Here is an 18,852-nt window from a genome sequence, read left to right on the forward strand (position 1 = left end):
TTTAATTAGTCACATCTACTGTAATAATTCTATTTCGCGACACATCATGTGAAGGGTACACTGAATAATTTTAATAAAATCTTTTAATAGATCAATAAAAATATACCAATATTTTTTAATTATTAATTTTATTTCACATTAAATTTAATAAATAAATCCATGATATATAAATTGTTGCTTTATTTCCATGTCCGTAATTTAATAAAATGCATTTGATAAAAAAGAGTCATTAGCGCCGTGGCAGCACTGGACTGGATCGTGGGGAAGTAAATTGATTTTAAAAGACGGGTGTAAACTATTGACTAAGTGACAAACAGAACTATAATTAAAAAGCAAATTAAAAGCATGTTTAGACGTAATCATTATTTGTGTGTGGATGCCGATACTAGGTACTAAAGCACAACGGCGCGGATGCTGCGAGCCGCGAGGCAAACGCACCTAATCCTTGTAGATGTCTTGCTTACGCTGTGGCAGAATACCGCCGGGTAGGTAAATGAAAACGATAACTTTTAGGGCTCTGACCACTTACTCATCAAGCATAGTACAGCTAATGGTTAAATATATTCCTTAAAACCTCTACACAGCTTTAAACTATTTATCAATAACTGGCAATTAACTATTGGTAAACACGAATTGACAGTTAAATCATAATAGTGTAATATGAAAAAGTAATAGTATACCTATTACCTTAGATAAGTAAAATTTAAGTTATGTTGTAAGTAAACTAGAGAAATCTTTGTAACCGGCAGTTCTTTCATTGGCTATTGTTAAATTCATGAAATAAGCAATGTCGTTGGTTGATAAGAAAATCCACAGTTTTTTCTCCGTATGTATTTTATTGATATTTCGTACTAAAATGTCAGTTTTATTATTTCTTATTAAAGACATTATACATGTACATAATAATATCAAATACGTAATGTTGTCTACATTATGATATTTCATCTCTTTGCGTCTAATTTATAATTTAAATTTTAGATGGACATCAAACATTTGGAAGAAAAAGGACTCACAGTAGAAGATGTAGATAAAAAATGGAGGCACTATTTAGTTATTTGGTTAATGATGATTGCTATAATTTTGTGGATATGCACATACATAACAGTTTTATCGATACTAACGTTTGTTGACTTCGGAATTTCTACAAGAACGATTTTAAAAGAGGCTTTTTTTTGTTCTAATGGTACTAGAACATAATCTGATTTTTTTTACAAGTGTGAGTTTTAATATTTGTGGTTGTTTTTCTTGTTGTACAGTACACATAATTACTCTCCTTATGTTGTGTTTTAATTATTTTATCCCTGTTATACGTAAAATTAAAAATCAGGGTTGACCGAAAATTTCTTTATGAAAGGCTTCAAATTATTAACAACTACAAAATATTCCGATGTCAAACTAAGGAGATGCAGTTGCGTTGTTAACCTTAAATAGACAGAGAAAATATAACCCCCATCGATTTCACCTTTTCCTTTAGAGGAGAATGATGAGAAGCAGGAAAAGATTAAACTGTCGTCTTCAGACGACCAAGAGAAGAATAAATCACTTCACATCTGTCTTTTCTGGACATAGTTGGATAGACAATAAACAAACTGAAAAATAAATGTTACAACTGTTTCTGTTTTATTTTTGACTTTTGTATATTTTTTCCCTATTTCAACGATTTGACCTAACGTTTTTGAGACTTAGCTTAAAGGTCTCATTATCAGGGCCTTAAAAAAACAAAATTAGACAGATGACACCAAGTTGACATTTGAATGACAGCTTAAATTCACTTTCCAATGAAAAATAAACAATTCTAGTCTGTTCTTCCAATTTGTTGTGTATGACTGTATACACTGAAAATAGAAACCTTGATAATTCAGTTGTAAATATAAAACAGATCTTAAAATGAGTGATTGGCAATTAGAATGTACGGAATTAAAGCAAAGAGGTGCATATCTTTTGCAATCTGGCCAATGGTCGGATTGTACGTTCTTGGTGGGCACGGAGCCCCATCAAGTAGTGCTGTCTGGCCATAAATTGATCTTGGCAATGTCGTCTCCTGTATTCGAAGCTATGTTTTACGGCGGGATGGCGGAGAGGAATGATCCTATACCTATTTTGGATGTGCAAATTGAAGCATTTAAAGCACTACTGGAGTAAGTATTTAGGAAGTTTTGTTCACTGTTCCGACATCTTTAAATGTTTTCCATAATATCAACAATATATTTAGTATCAACACTCTTGAAATGGTGGATGTTGATGATGGGATCACTCTCAAACCAATTATACACTTATAGACTGATTCGGAAAATATTTATTCTAACTCAAACATATTGGATATAATTTAGTTGATACAAGATTATTATTAAATATGTATATAAAAGTTAAACAGTTATTTTTGAATACTATACATCTTACTTATTTGAGAATATAAACGGAATTAATTTATTATGACAGAATCCAATCTATTGAAAATAAAAACTAGTATTCCTAATTTAAAGTAATTTAAATATATTACATAAAAAACCAAGTAGGTCAAAGTTATCTAAGGAGTATGTATACTCTGAGATTACCAATCAACACACCCCCTTAATCTCAGATATACATCATAACAACAAACAAGTACAGAAAACCCTAAATATTTAGAAAAATATTAACAAAACAAGACATCAATAATAAAACAACAATAATACATTCTCTCAACAAAACAAAAAAAAACTCTTAATGATAACTAAAACCACAAGAAAAACTCAAAACACTAAAGGAAGAGGAGATATTAAAAATTCTGTAAAAGTTTTTTGAAAAAATACCATCTTAATTCCGTTAATATATATTAGAACATGAAATATTTGACTTTGCACAAATCCAAAAACTGAGCAAAAATGCAGAATAATAAAAATCTCCTCCCCTAACAAAAATAATTGATTAACACAAAAAAATAAATCCTTTTCCCCTTACAATTAAAATCTCTTCCCCTGCGCGAATCTCTATTATTAACACCCCCTTACACTAACATTACCTACACTAAAAAAGTTTAGAAAATAAGAAATACCTAAATATCTTTATAATATTTTTTTTTTTTTTTTTTCACAAAAACAATAACAGCACTAAAGTCATTTCCTAACTACACCATCACATCACTAAAACCTGATTTCGAAGCTGCAAATATTTAACGTTGGTTAGATTCTTTGTTAATATATCAGCCAATTGTTTATCCGTTGGACAGTATTCAACTTTAAATAACCGTTCATCAAGCTTCTCTTTCAGAAAGTGGTAACGAACATCAATATGTTTACTTCTCCTGTTTAAAACTCCGTTCTTCATTAAAGCAATAGCAGACTGATTATCAACCATCAAAGTTGTTTGCGGTACAACATGTAGCAACTCCTTCAAGAGATTTTGTATATATAATAATTCTTTACAGCAATCAGCAGCAGCAATATATTCGGCCTCAGTACTAGATAGCGCTACAATAGGTTGTTTTCTAGATGCCCATGCAATCGGACCTCCTCCAAAACAAATCAAGTACCCAGTGGTACTTCTCCGAGTATCTAAGTCTCCTGCAAAGTCTGCATCACAAAAAGCCACAAGATTAGTATCTCCCCTAACATACTCAATACCCAAATCAGATGTACCTTTTATGTATTTCAGAATAGATTTAATATTAGACTTATCATTTTCATTGGGATTATTTTGGTGTCTACTACAATAGCCCACATGAAAAGCTACGTCAGGACGAGATTTATTAGCTACATACAGTAAAGAACCTACTGCCTCCCTATACTCCTCAATTAAAGAATCGTCATTTATAACAGGGTGTTCACCAATAAATATAGAGGGCGTAATCGTTGTCTTTACATCTTGCAAATTTAATTTATTAATTAATTTGTTTACATAGCTAGCCTGATCTATTTTAATACCATTATCTGTAATATTAACATCTATACCAATATAATTACTGACGCTGTCACAAACACGCATTTCAAATTCACTATTAAGTTCTTTTAGAATTTTATCCAGTTCCTCAATAGAGTTACCAGCAAGTAAACCATCATCTACATATATAGCAAGAAAAACAACATCACCATTCAATTCTTTAATGAAAATACAATGATCAGATTTTAATTGTAAGAAACCCATTTCCTTCAGAACACTGGTAAATCTAATATTCCACATCAAAGGAGCTTGTTTTAGACCGTAAAGACTCTTCTTCAATCTACAAATCTTCCCCTTCGGCACAACATAACCTTTAGGAACTTGCATAAAAATTTTCTCTTCTAGATTCCCATGTAAAAATGCTGTCTTGATATCAAATTGTCTTAACTTTAAATTCTTCTGAGCTGCTATCGATAAAATAATTCGAAGCGAAACACTATTCACTACAGGACTATAGGTTTCCTCATAGTCCACTTTATGTTTCTGTTGAAAACCTCTGACTACTAATCTAGCTTTGTATCTTCCATCCGACTTCTTAGCAAAGACCCACTTGCTCGTTAAAAGTTTTCTCCCTTCAGCTTCTTTTTCATCAACCAATTCCCATGTACCATTCTTCTCTAAAGAAAATTTCTCTTCTTCTATAGCTTTCAACCATTTCTCCTTTTCACTAGAGTTAACTGCTTCCTCAAACGTTAAAAGTGCACACTCAGCCAAAAAATCCATAACATAATCTTTATACTTCTCAGGTAAAGACCTATTTCTGGGTGGATTCCTCCTTAGACCCACACTTTCTGCAAGAACTTCCGTTTCTACTTCATTTGTTTCATCAGCGTCATTAAAAACGTCGACATCCTCCTCTATTCTATCCTCACTTGCATCCATAAAAACATCAAAGTCTCCATTATTTTCTACAACTTCTTCATTTAGATTATCAACAAAATTCACATTTCCCACATCTTCAATTGTTTCTTCACAAACTACTTCATTTGTTACTGTACTCTCTTCATTTTCAACACCGCCAATTGTTACTTCTTCTTCAACTGTTTCTTTTTCAATTGTTTCTTCTTCATCACTAGAAAATTCTTGTAAAAAATTTTCCTCTTCAATATTTAAACTACTAAATAAATCAGCACAAAAATAATTATTAGATACACCACCAAAATCTTTACAAATCTCCGCATAATTATTCAGATTTTCATCAAAAACAACATCCCTCGAATGTAAGGTTTTCCTAACGCGTGGATTCCAAATTACATAGGAATTAGCATCATAACCGACCAACAAGCCCATCTCACAACGTTTGTCCAATTTACCTATACGTCTGTTTATTTTATAATATGCTTTAGAACCAAAAACCTTTATATTAGATAAGTCCGGCTTTCTACCATGCCATAGCTCAAAAGGCGTTTTATTTTTCGTAGACGTACATACTCTATTAAGAAGGTACACAGCTGTAAATAGAGCTTCACCCCAAAGAAATTTAGGCATCTTAGAATCAAACATAAGAGCTCGTGTTTTCTCCATTAGAGTTCTATTTAGTCTTTCTGCTTTACCATTTAATTGAGGAGTATATGGCACAGTGTAATCCAGCATTATACCCCTATCCTGACACCACTTAATTAGTTGGCTACTGCAGTACTCACCTCCATTATCACACCGTAGTTTTTCAACTTTTTGATTAAAATGTCTTTCAGCCCAACGAATAAAGTGTAATATGCAACCTATTGTATCTGATTTATTCCGTAAAAGATAGACCCTTGCGTAGTGAGTAAAATCATCGAGAAACGTAACGAAGTATCTCCTACCATCCCATGTCTGACAATCAATTGGACCACAAATATCAGTATGAATAATTTCTAGTGGTCTATTAGCTAAATGCCGTACAGTTTTGAAAGGAAGCCTACATAATTTAGCTTGATGACAAACTTCGCAGGACTTTGATACGAAATCGGAACTAGACAGGTTTAAACCTACAACGTTCTTTGCTGTTTCTCTAACATTGCTCAAATGAGCTAATCGTCTGTGCCAAATACTTTCACTTTCCACCATCAACGCCGAGAGAGTTGGAAAAATTGCATTTAGTTTCGTAATATAAAGGCCGTTATTGTTCCTATGCGCTACTAGTATTCTTTTCTCTTCTTTCTTTACTACTGCAAAATTTTTATAGAAAATTATTTTAAAATCTCTATCTGTTAAGCTGCTAACTGAAATAATATTTTTAGCAATCTTAGGTACATGTAACACTCCTTCTAAAGTACAGGTGTCAGTAATACAACTACCAATTGCTTCTGCATTAATCGTCATATTATCAGCGCAAGCTATAGGTGTATTTAAAGATTTCAAATTGTATAAAAGTGAACTGTCTTTGAACATATGTGATGTAGCACCAGAATCTAAAACAGCAACTATACTCACATTATTTGGTTTATGATTATAACTGTTTCTATTATTTCTTTTAAAACATCTATCCGCAGTATGACCAGGTCTCTTACAGAAAGAGCAAAAAAAAATTTTTATTCTTAGAGCAATTACAAGCGCAGTTATATTGCTGTGCGAAATTATTTTTGGGACAGAACTTGGCAATGTGCTCCTTAGACTTACAAATAAAGCACTCCCTCTCATTTGCTTTGAATACAGTAGTAGCTGTATTTGCTTTTTCCAACCTCTCTTCTTTATAAAGCCTAGAGACAAGGTTCTCCATAGTTTTATTATCAGATGGAGTTGCGTCCCACGCTAATCTAAACGCTTTGTATTCAGTTGGTAATATTGAAATAATTTTCGTTGTTATTTCTACATTCGATAATTTGTGATTTAATGAGTTCAGTTTATTTACTAAAAGCTCAATACGCCCGATAGCCGTCAATATATCCTCCGAATTAAATGTAAAAGTGTAAAACTCATTAAGAAGTTCACTGATCTGCAGGTCTCTGTTTGCTAGAAAAATCTTATCCAGTTTCTCCAACATAGAAAATGTCGTATCTATTAAAATCACATAATTCTCTAGGTCTGGATCTATGGAGCTTAGAATTAACGACTTACCCCATGCCTCCATTTTATTTATCGATAATAATTCCTCACTTGTTGTCGTGGTCGCAATCTCCTCATTTTTTTTAAAAATATTTTCAAAACCCGCAGCAATTATTTTCAAAGTAATTTTTTGTTTCCAACTATGGTAGTCAGAGTCTTTTGATAATAATGGTTTGATGGGCTTGTCCATCTTTGAAAAAATTTCCTTTTAACTGTCACTCCTGCTCAAAAAACTGGAAAAAACTCCAAAAAATATAAATATGTGGGCCCATAACCTCTTGAAATGGTGGATGTTGATGATGGGATCACTCTCAAACCAATTATACACTTATAGACTGATTCGGAAAATATTTATTCTAACTCAAACATATTGGATATAATTTAGTTGATACAAGATTATTATTAAATATGTATATAAAAGTTAAACAGTTATTTTTGAATACTATACATCTTACTTATTTGAGAATATAAACGGAATTAATTTATTATGACAGAATCCAATCTATTGAAAATAAAAACTAGTATTCCTAATTTAAAGTAATTTAAATATATTACATAAAAAACCAAGTAGGTCAAAGTTATCTAAGGAGTATGTATACTCTGAGATTACCAATCAACAAACACAACTTCAATGCGACATTTTTTTTCTAGATATATCTACACAGGTAATATTAATATAAGTTCATTTGACAAAGCGTGTGAGTTGTGCTATGGAGCTAAGAAGTACATGCTACCTCATCTTGTTAAGGAGTGTACCAGATATCTATGGTCAGATCTGTATCCAAGAAATGCTTGCAGAGCATATGAGTTTGCAAGGCTCTTTGAAGAAAATGTCTTAATGGAAAAATGTATACAGGTAAAACAGCTCACCAAAATGATAAATGTACAGAATATTTTTCTTCAGAAATGTGCAATTAATTATTAACCCAAAGTTTTAAATGACAATAAATTAATTAAGAAACGGCTTAACTCACGTTTGATCGTCCGGTGACGGCACCGACTAGTTTCGGACTCATCGGGGGTCCATCTTCAGGGCGAGTGTTTAATCCGAGGACTTCGCGGTCGAGCGAGACGCGACGCGATCGTCGTCACCGGACGATCAAACGTGAGTTAAGCCGTTTCTTAATTGATTTATTATGATGTCTAACGAAAGTTTAAACAATTTTAAATCACAATACGTAATATATAGCTGCAGACTTTAAAATATAATCCAAGTGTATATATATATTTTTTTTTTTAACAGATAATTAGCACTAACACAAAAGAAGTTCTAAATGACAACAGTTTTGAGGAAGTGGAATTAAACACAGTTATAACTGTATTTTCCCTGGACCATTTGAATGTGGACAGCGAACTTGATCTATTTGAAGCAGCTGTGAGATATGCTAAGGCATTAGACAAGAGGACAACAGAGAGAAGTGTCAGTCCGCCCGCAGACGTTGTAGAACCCCAGAAGAGTCCAGCACCATCTACATCTAAAGATCAAGTATGAATCAAAATCTTATTTTATTTAACCATAATTTTCCATTGCTGAACTCATACATAACATATTATCCAGGTACTTTGGCCTTTTGGCCCAAAGATTGATAGGCTCAATGCAGACCAATTGGTGGATGGATCACTCAATCAATCAAAAAACAATCCTTCATTCCTCTTATTCCTTTTAAAGGAATGAGTAAGTGACTGATATTACTATGCTCACAAATTTCAGAACTTCCAACCTAAGTACTTTAAAATGACAATTTCTTTTGTATATAAACTTATTTTTCCTTTAAATTGGTAATTTTTTAACTTCACAGTCAGAGCCAAGTACCGCTGAAGTGACAATTGAGCCAAAGGTAGTAAACATAGAAAGTAGTGCAGAGAACAGTCCTGTACCAGTAACAGAGGCCTGTCGGGTAGAGCCTGATCAGCCTGAGATTGTGTCAGATCCAGTGCCTCCACCTGAGGAGCCTAAGAAAACGAGAGGTTTGTTTTATAAATATTTAGAAGTTTTATTGTTTTTTGTCTTTCTGTTCTTCAGAACAGAATACTTCAGTATCTGTCTTGTTATTTAAAATGGTCCATTCAAGACGAGGATTACTCTTTGACTTACTAAGTATTCCTTTATTAAATTAGGCTAATTCTAAGATATTATGATATTTGTAAAACTCATTTAAACTAAGAAATAACTATAAAGTCAAACCTGGATAAGCGAGAGTCTAAGAGACTTTGATATTTTCTTTTCTTATAGAGGTTTCTCTCTAACCCGAGTTTCTTGGTTATGGAGGTTGTTCATTGGAACCAAACGATGACTCACTTATTCAGATAATGATAAAATTCAATTACAGATGGAAAAGAAAAACCGACAATCCGCAGTGCAATAGAAAAGATAAGATTCCTGACGTTGACACCTCAGCAGTTCGCTGAAGGTCCAGCCCGTTCCTCATTACTGACAGAGTCTGAGGCATTTGCGGTGCTCATGAATATTCTATCCAGTAACTCGGATGTGCCAATGCCCCGAGGATTCTCAACCTGCAGGGTGCCCAGGAAACAGTTGATTGGTGGTGGACCTTCTTGTAATGTGAGTATGATGTTAATATTAGTTTAACAGTAGTAGATCCCGCAACAACAATATTTGTTGGGTGCACGAATGGGCCTTGACCGGTGAAATACCACGACCACACAGAAGACAGGCGTCAAGTGGAAGCAATTCCTCGTTTCGTCTGATGAGTGCCTAATTTTAGTCCTCTTTCCCTTCCCACCCTTTTCTAAGAAAAAGATAGGAAGTGGAAGTGGATTTGGAGGAAACGGGGACGCATATGAAGGGATAATATGCTCTTTCTGTGCGTCCCCTTCTCCGTAAATTAAAGGTAGGCAACGCATCTGCATTTGCGGATGTCTATGGGCAACGGTCGCCTCACTATTTCGGCAAATTCAAGTGGTCGTTTGCTCGTTTTCCGTCTTTCGATAAAAATTTTTTTGGTCGCATCGATGTATTATTAGTTTATAGCCCAAAATGTCAATCTACTAGATTATATTATTATTTATACAGCAATAAAATAGTAATAAATGCCTAAGTCTCCAAAATTTCCAAAAAAAAAAAACGATCAAACATATTTTTCTCACATACCTTTAAAACATTTATCTCACAATTTTCACATTATTTTAAAAGTGATATAGCATAATAGCCTCCTTATATGAAGTTTGAGTTCCTCTGTTCAATTTTTTTATTGGGATGTTCAATTGTAATAGTCATTGTTATCAGATGCCAACATTTACGGTGGACACACCCAGTCCTGTGTCCGTGGAGCAGGCCTGGAACATGCCCATGCCCTGCTACATGTATCAGCGTCCGCCACGACATGACGGTATTACATTATCTTAATAATATTATAAACTAGCTTTTACCCGCGACTCCGTCCGCGCGGAATAAAAAATAGAAAATGGGGTAAAAATTATTTCTGGTTCTAAGCTACCTGCCCACCAATTTTCAGTCAAATCGATTCAGCCGTTCTTGAGTTATAAATAGTGTAACTAACACGACTTTCTTTTATATATATAAGATAGATGTTAATGTTTAGATGGATGGATGTTTGTTATTAGGTATCTCCAGAACAGCTGAAAAGATCTCACTTAAATTTGGCATAGATGTGGAACATAGGCTACTAATTAAGTTTTTTTTAATTCTGCTCGGATGGAGTCGCAGGTTGAAGGAAATACCAGCCGGAAGGAAATCCTTTTTTTGTGTCTTCTCCGTTGATTGAAAATAGACAACGTATCTGTAATTGCGGATGTCTATGGGAAGTGGTCACTTCGCCATTTCGGAGAAATTAGATGGTCGCTTGCTCGTTTGTCACCTTATAAAATAAAAAAAATAAAACATTCTCTCTGTTGTCAACTATAAATAGGCAAAATATTCAACACTTTTACACATTGAAGATGCTATGGGCAGCGGTCACTTGGTTATTTTACTGATATGAGATGGCCAATCGCTTGTTTGCCACAATTCTATTAAAAAAAACCTAATTATTTGTAATGTATAGCAGTGCGTCTCTCATCAATGGTGAACAACCAGTCCCACTCGGGTCTGGGTGTACCGGAGCCTGCGCTGGACCTCAACAAGATCTACTGCCAGCGTCCCCTAATACACCATACTGACTGCATGAACACCAGCATCCTGGACTGTTCAGCTACATTCATGGTCGATAAGAACATCTGTCTGCTGGGTGTTCAGGTAATATCATGATTCTAAAGCTCTAGCACTTAGAATGTTCTAATGGTAACTTAGGCACTACCTTAGTGTAGATTCTCATATTAAATCTGCATTAAATACTCCTTGACTAGTCTAATATATAAAATTCTCATGTCACAGTTTTCGTTCCCGTACTCCTCCGAAACGGCTTGACCGATTCTCATGAAATTTTGTGAGCATATTCAGTATAGGTCTGAGAATCGGCCACCATCTATTTTTCATTTTTTTTTTATAACTGCGCGCGGACGGAGTCGCGGGCGACAGCTAGTTAAAGTATAAATTGAAATAATCGTGGAAATTTGTCATACATACATTCATACAACAAATGATTTCGTAGTAACATACATAAATCAATTACTAAGCTTTTTTTTTAGTATAATATTTCCTTGTTCCGAATGTAGGTGCCAACGCAAGCTCCTAGCGAGGAGGCTGGCGGCACTAACTCTGGTGTGGTGGGTGCTGGGGGTGTGGGGGGTGCGGGTAGTGCGGGCGGCTACTGCGAGCTACTGTACGCTCATCTGTTGGACGCTGACGGCGCTCGTCTCACATATACTCACTACACCGGCCGAGTACCATACCGACATCTTCTGGACATCATGTTTAACAGACCAGTATACATACAGAGGAATAAGGTTTGTAAGCTATAAATGTTTCAGCAGTGGAAACACACAGATTGCTACAAACATGTTATTGGACTGTAGTCATAGCAACGACAACCGTTATTTCCTTTAAAAAAAAAGAAACAATGTCTTTTTTCCAACCGTAGATGAATGATAGCTTCGGAGTTCTTTTTTTAATTCTGACTGTGTCGGATAAGGATTTTTTTTAAATCGCTAGAATGACTTGTAACTGACTTTGACAGATGACAGCCGAACTGTTTTATATTTTTATGTTGTTTTTTTATGTCTGACAGGTATATAAGGTGGGCATAGTGTTCAACAAAGTTGGCTGGTACCCGATGGGTCGGTGTGCTCAGCAAGTGGCCACTGATTCTGTTTTCTTTAACTTCGGTGTGGGTCAAAGCAGTGACTCGGTCCGGGATGGGTTGATACGTTCCATTATATTCACCTACTAACACGAAGTTGACATGGATCAAGATGTATTGTGGATATACTGAACTGTTAACACATTTGCTGCCACCAAGTTCATTTTCATTCAAAATAACAGTAGCATGGAATGTGTTAAGTGACAAACTATGTTATAAGTGTAATTTAGTGAACTATAAATTTAAAAATCGTAGTCAAAAATTTATAGGAAAGTTGTTTTCATTGCTGAAACATTCACAAAAAACTTGTTTTTATTTCTCTATCTCATAGACAAAACTTAGATACAAGTTTTTATCTGTATGTTTCAGTATTATAAATTGATTGGTACATATACTTGTAAATATATTAAAAAAATATACAATAGTAATGAAATAAGGTACAAAATATTTATTATATTTAAAAAAATGACAAAAATTTAGTTTCTAGTGCTATAAAGGGGTTTATTACAACATTAAGTGTTTTTATGTGTTTCGCATATTTTATTGATAATTTTTTCACCTTATCATAAAAGTGTTTCGACATATAGAACAGAAATGTATTCAACATAAGCATAAATCTAAATGAATTTTAATTTGCAACCTGCAGCAAATATGGTTTTATTGTTTTACATGTTTTTATAAATGTTTGATCAATATCTATTGGGTTTTATTTGAGTCCGAATGGCCTTTAATCTTTTTAAATCAGTGCTGCGTGATTATACAACTTGCTATTCAATCGTTCAACTCATCTGACTATATAGTCTGTGACTTTTTTTTCTATCTGTGATTTCCATGTACTCTATATTGAGTTTTAATCTATACCTCTACTCTTTAATCTTTGAATAAATGCAAAATGACAATTGTTTGTGAAATGCTGTAATTTTATTTATCGACAATCGTTTCTATGTAATATTATTGGTGTTATTTATAACATAGTTAATACACAAGAAAGATTAAAAAGCTAAAAGTGAAGTGTAACAAATATAACGGTAAAAACGTAAGGCGTCATGCCTTCGATAGACGTAATTGTGCCGCCAGGCCAACCGCCAGAAGTAACACCAGAGGAGCCCCAGGCGCCTCCGCCACCTGTCATTGGTATTATTTATCCACCCCCTGAAGTAAGGAGTATCCTTTTTCAACTATAATGCGTTTTTACAGTGTAAGACTATCATAACCTTTACCATGTTATGATGGCAAAGTTTGTGTGCGTAGAATCTATGGGATGTATTGTTTCAGTGTTTTTAAGTCTCATACATATCTTATGTAATTTAAAACGTGTATTTAAATGATTTGTAAACAAGTTGTATGTAGATCAGGTTTAAAATTAATACAGAACTTTGAAATTACTACCTTTCTTTCAGTTACACAAACACGTAGTTAAATGGTTATACATTACCCGTGGATTTTAAATTATAAACGCAAGGCAAGTTAATTTTATTTACATAAAATTATAATTGTTTTTATGCATGTTCATCTGTTCAAGAATTTCTTTAACATGAACATTTAGACATCGTCGATAAGACTGCCAGTTTTGTGGCACGTAACGGTCCTGAGTTTGAAGCCCGTATCCGACAAAATGAACTGGGCAACCCCAAGTTTAACTTCTTGAACTCGGGTGATCCATACCATGCATACTATCAGCACAAAGTAAAGGAGATCAGAGAAGGGAAAGGTTTGTATATAATTTTTATATTTTTAACTTAATTTACAAAGATACCTTAAACAGTAGTTGGTCAATTAAAAACAAAGCCATTATCTATTTTATTTTCTGTTTTTAACAAAATGAGAATATTTTCTAATAGCATAAATTGACAAACAAGCAAATGAGCTACTTGAATTTGCCAAAATAGTTACAACAGTCATTGTAATGTATGACCAACAGCTCCAACATTTGTAGATGTGTTCTCTACCTTCAATTGACAGTGGAGGGGAATCACAGAAAAAGGCTATTTCCCTTTTCTATAAATCCCTCCTCTGACAATTCCCCTACCCATCCCTTCCATACAAGAAAAGGGTGGAAGAGGAATATACATTAGTGCTCCAATATGCATACTCATTAAACAAAATGTGGTATTGCTTCCACTTCACATCTGTCTTCTATGTTGTCATGGTACTTCACTGATGGAGCTGGGCCCATTCATGCAAAAGTTGTTATTGCTGTAAACTTATTTAAATAAAATTGTCAGCCGAATGCTCGTCATATAATTTTAAGTGGCGACAGAGCATCTTATTAATACCACCACATTAAATTCTTGGTCTCCAGGGCCCGACCCATCTGCACCATCCTCTGGGCCACCAATACAACGTCCAGGGCTCGCTCCAGCCACCGCTGCTCGTCAGCAAGAGTTACTCAAGGCGGCCGCTCCGGCAGAGCCACCACCGCCACGCGATCCACCACCAGACTTCGAGTTCATAGCAGACCCACCATCAATATCTGCCCTAGAACTCGACATTGTTAAATTAACGGCTCAATTTGTTGCTCGTAATGGTAGGCAATTCCTTACGGATCTTATGAAGAAAGAGGAGAGAAATCACCAGTTTGACTTCTTACGACCTCAACATTCTCTCTTTCAATATTTTACGCGTCTTTTGGAGCAATACACAAAAGTATTATTACCACCGAAAGAACTAGTTTCGAAACTAACTGCAGAAGTGAGGAGCGGAGTACTAGAGCAGGCGCGCAGTCGAGCGGCGTGGCACTCGCACCAGGCACGCCGCAAGGCCGCAGACGAGGCCCGCATTGAGAAGGAGAGACTAGCATATGCATCCATCGATTGGCATGACTTTGTGGTAGTTGAGACTGTTGATTATCCGGCCGGCGAACCGGGAGAGTTCCCGCCGCCCACTACTCCTCTAGAAGTCGGAGCGAGAGTGTTGGCAGAAGAGAGGGGAGAAGACATAACTCAGGGCATAGAGGAAGATGACACTGAGATGCAATTGGAATCCGAGTCTGACTCCGATACGGACGAGGAGCTGGCCGAAATGGAGGACAGAACGCAGCAGCAGCAGAGGCCCGACGACAACCGCGTGCAGGACATGGAGGAGGACAGCTCCTCCGACGATGACTCGCCGCCGGAACCGAAGCAGCCGGACGTGGCGCCGCTGCCGCCGCGACCGGACCGTGTCGTCGTCAAGAAGTACGATCCGAAGCGCGCCCGGCCGCAGCCCACGCCCGCCAGCGAGGAGTGGCTCGTGTCGCCCATCACCGGAGAGAAGATCCCCGCTAACAAGGTGGCCGACCACGTGCGCATCGGTCTGCTCGACCCGCGCTGGCTGGAGCAGCGAGACCGCGCCGCCGCCGAGCGCACAGACCGCGACGAGGCGCTCGCACCCGGCGCCGCCATCGAGGCCTCGCTCAAACAGGTCACTTACTACATGTCAATTATTCAGTTTCTTCTGTATGTTGTTTGTTTTAACACATTTTAACTTCGAACATTTGTTTATCAGTTGGCAGAGCGTCGTACTGATATCTTCGGTGTGGGCGACGAGGAGACGGCGATCGGTAAGAAGATAGGCGAGGAGGAGAAGCGACGCGACGAACGTGTGACGTGGGACGGGCACACGAGCAGCGTGGAGGCGGCCACACGGGCTGCGCGTGCGCACATCACACTCGAGGACCAGATACAGCAGATACACAAGGTCAGAACACGCTCGCTGTCTGAATGTATTGTTACAATTCTTCGTCTTTTACTTACACAGTTTTAAAGTCAAAAAATATTTCAACACATCTTTGTATTACTTTCAGGTGAAAGGCTTACTTCCCGATGAGGAGAAAGAAAAGATCGGACCGAAGCCAGTGACGGCCCCGAGCATGTCGCGCGCCCAGCCCCGCCCCCCGCCACCGCCGGCCCCGCCCCGCGCAGCCGCACCCGCCCCCGCCCCAGCCCCAGCCCCAGCGCCCGTGCTGCTGCAGCCCATACCACCGCTCATGGTGATTCCACCACTGGCCCCGCGTCCTCCGCTCATCCCCACGCCTGTGGGGGCGCCGTACGGATACGCGGCGGTGGCGCCCCCCGTGCCCGAGGAGGTGGAGGAGCCGACCGCCAAGCGGCCGCGCACTGAGGACGCGCTGGAGCCCGAGAGCTCCTGGCTGGCGAGACATCCCGGACCAGCACCGATACAAGTAACATATACATTGTTCTTAACATGTACTATTTATTCTTCCATTTATTTATGTAGGTCTGTGGTTTCTGAACAAAAAGGAATGTTAGATGGATAAAATTGAGATGTATGACTGATTGGTTAGAACAAGATGGATGTATGAGAGCGAAAGGGAGCGAGAGATAAGCGAAAAGACGGAAGACAAGACGGGTACGGGAAGTGTTTTAATTTAAAATATTGAGTTAGGAGAAATCTTTTATTTCTGCCCACTACAACACCTCATATATATAAAATACGTAAATAACGTGTTTTTCTTTGTCTCTTTGTGCAGGTGTCTCTGCCGTCGCTGCCGGAGCGTACTGAGTGGCGTCTGGACGGGCGAGTGTTGCCGCTGTCGGTGGCGCTCTCGGCGACGGCTGCAGATCTCAAGGCGCTGCTGCAGCGTGCCACAAATATGCCAACCGCCAAGCAGAAGCTGCAATATGAGGTAACATACACACTTTATACAGCACGAAGTTTCAATGTGTGATTTTGTGTTAATAGACATCGCATTGTCATCGACAAAATTTGTGCAGCGCCATCTATCGGGAGTGCAGTATTTATAATAAAAAATAGTATTATAGCAATTATTTCTTATGCCACCATTACGATATATATTCGTTTAAAAGTTCCTACTGTATTATTATTGCTGTTTCCAGGGTTTATTCTTCAAGGACACTAACACGCTGGCGTACTACAACGTGCCGCCCGGCGCCGTCATACAGCTGCAGGTCAAGGAGAGAGGAGGTCGTAAGAAATAGTAGTGTGACTAGTGCTGCCATCTCTGTTTATTATCTGAGCAAAGAGGTTGCAAAAAAAACTTCTACTTTGACTAGTGCTGCCATCTGTTTATCATCTGAGCAAAGAGGTCGCAAGAAATAGTTCTATTATGACTAGTGCTGCCATCTCTGGAGAATATCAAAGAAACTTTATATATTTTGGTCGACCATTTTTAAGTAATTACTGGTTGCATATAATTGATTATTTTCTTATATTATGTTGTACGAATAAATGATTTAAAGAAAAAAATTGTATGTCATTTAAAGAATTAAAAACAAACACTTAATTCAAGAATTTTGCATAATACACAATTTACTTTCTAGTAAAATTTTACAGTAAATTCTTTAAAAAGTTAGTATGATTAAAAATAAAACCACAAATTCATTTAAATATATTTATTTTTATTGCGTGTCAATAAATATAAATGTGTACAAATTTTTAAAATACATAAACAATTAATACATCGAATAGCGAATTTAATTGCACATTTTTAGCACCTAATTTATTTATTTAAAAATACATTGATATGTTACTGTTTCAATTACTTTTTTTAGTTTAATTAGGTATAGATTAAAATTAAATTGATCATCTTTTTCTATAGTTTTTAATTAATATATATTTATATCACATTTTTTTATTATTTTAATGAGTACAGCTTACATATTTCTCTATCACAAATTATTTGCAAAAGCTTCTTTGTGAAGCTTATTCAAAGAAATTGTTAGATTCTACCAAATGTAATGTTTTTGAATATAATATTCAGAATCTTTTATTACCTTAGTTATTATTTCACAATAAAAAAAAAAATAGAAAAAAAACTTAAAAACAAATCAACAAAAATAAAATAAATATTGCAAAAATGCATTAAAAAATAACAAAAAAGCGACTAACAAAAAATGATAAAAAAAAACTCTTTAAATAAAGGAATGTTTTAAAAGAGATCTGTCTGAAATTTCTAAAAGTTTTACTAGAATACAATTTGAATATTCACCATAAATGTTTCATAATTTGTTAAAAAATATTTATTAAAATAATATATAAAAAATATAGTGTTATTTTTATTCAAATATCATCATATCATTGTGTGATATGTCATCAGTTAAGACAAAATTAACCTTTTTAAATAAATAAATTGCACTTTTTTGCACAAATTGCACACTATTTGCACAAATTGCACCCTATTTGCACAAATTGCACCCTATTTGCACAAACTGCACACTATTTGCACAAATTGCACACTATTTGCACAAATTGCACACTATTTGCACAAACTGCACACTATTTGCACAAATTGCACACTATTTGCACAAATTGCACACTATTTGCACAAATTGCACACTATTTGCACAAATTGCACACTATTTGCACAAATTGCACACTATTTGCACAAATTGCACACTATTTGCACAAATTGCACCCTATTTGCACAAACTGCACACTATTTGCACAAATTGCACACTATTTGCACAAATTGCACACTATTTGCACAAACTGCACACTATTTGCACAAATTGCACCCTATTTGCACAAATTGCACACTATTTGCACAAATTGCACACTATTTGCACAAATTGCACACTATTTGCACAAATTGCACACTATTTGCACAAACTGCACACTATTTGCACAAATTGCACACTATTTGCATAAATTGCACACTATTTGCACAAATTGCACACTATTTGCACAAATTGCACACTATTTGCACAAATTGCACACTATTTGCACA

General features: G+C 36.1%; 2 protein-coding genes across 4 annotated transcripts; both read left to right on the plus strand.

Annotated features, from left to right (window-relative positions):
* Window positions 1-1,779: 1,779 nt before the first annotated feature.
* Window positions 1,780-12,500, plus strand: LOC106712915. 2 transcript variants are annotated; one of them, XM_014505591.2, is made up of 9 exons: window positions 1,780-2,138; window positions 7,597-7,801; window positions 8,189-8,431; window positions 8,745-8,913; window positions 9,276-9,508; window positions 10,193-10,295; window positions 10,971-11,161; window positions 11,581-11,811; window positions 12,093-12,500. In XM_014505591.2, exons 1-9 carry the CDS (start codon window positions 1,888-1,890, stop codon window positions 12,252-12,254), a joined length of 1,788 nt encoding a protein of 595 aa, XP_014361077.2. In that variant the 5' UTR covers window positions 1,780-1,887; the 3' UTR covers window positions 12,255-12,500. The 2 variants fall into 2 exon arrangements, with proteins under 2 accessions (XP_014361077.2, XP_014361078.2); XM_014505592.2 differs by having other exon boundaries at window positions 10,974-11,161.
* A 545-nt stretch (window positions 12,501-13,045) lies between these two features.
* Window positions 13,046-17,285, plus strand: LOC106712903 (splicing factor 3A subunit 1). 2 transcript variants are annotated; one of them, XM_045679226.1, is made up of 8 exons: window positions 13,046-13,328; window positions 13,711-13,875; window positions 14,467-15,566; window positions 15,651-15,842; window positions 15,949-16,326; window positions 16,636-16,791; window positions 17,003-17,150; window positions 17,212-17,228. In XM_045679226.1, the coding sequence occupies exons 1-7, from the start codon at window positions 13,211-13,213 to the stop codon at window positions 17,102-17,104; spliced, it is 2,211 nt and encodes a 736-aa protein (XP_045535182.1). In that variant the 5' UTR covers window positions 13,046-13,210; the 3' UTR covers window positions 17,105-17,150; window positions 17,212-17,228. The 2 variants fall into 2 exon arrangements, with proteins under 2 accessions (XP_045535182.1, XP_045535181.1); XM_045679225.1 differs by having other exon boundaries at window positions 17,003-17,285.
* Window positions 17,286-18,852: the final 1,567 nt, after the last annotated feature.

This window comes from Papilio machaon, chromosome 9 (assembly GCF_912999745.1).
Source record: "Papilio machaon chromosome 9, ilPapMach1.1, whole genome shotgun sequence".
In the NCBI taxonomy this organism is placed as follows: Eukaryota; Metazoa; Arthropoda; class Insecta; order Lepidoptera; family Papilionidae; genus Papilio; species Papilio machaon.

Coding starts and splice junctions, on each gene's coding strand:
- LOC106712903 (XM_045679225.1), top strand. CDS start 13,211: ATGCCTTCGATAGACGTAATTGTGCCGCCAGGCCAACCGCCAGAAGTA. Junction 13,876..14,466: donor GGAGATCAGAGAAGGGAAAG/GTTTGTATATAA, acceptor CTTGGTCTCCAG/GGCCCGACCCATCTGCACCA. Junction 16,327..16,635: donor CCGGACCAGCACCGATACAA/GTAACATATACA, acceptor CTCTTTGTGCAG/GTGTCTCTGCCGTCGCTGCC.
- LOC106712915 (XM_014505591.2), top strand. CDS start 1,888: ATGAGTGATTGGCAATTAGAATGTACGGAATTAAAGCAAAGAGGTGCA. Junction 7,802..8,188: donor TAATGGAAAAATGTATACAG/GTAAAACAGCTC, acceptor TTTTTTTAACAG/ATAATTAGCACTAACACAAA. Junction 11,162..11,580: donor TCTGTCTGCTGGGTGTTCAG/GTAATATCATGA, acceptor TTCCGAATGTAG/GTGCCAACGCAAGCTCCTAG.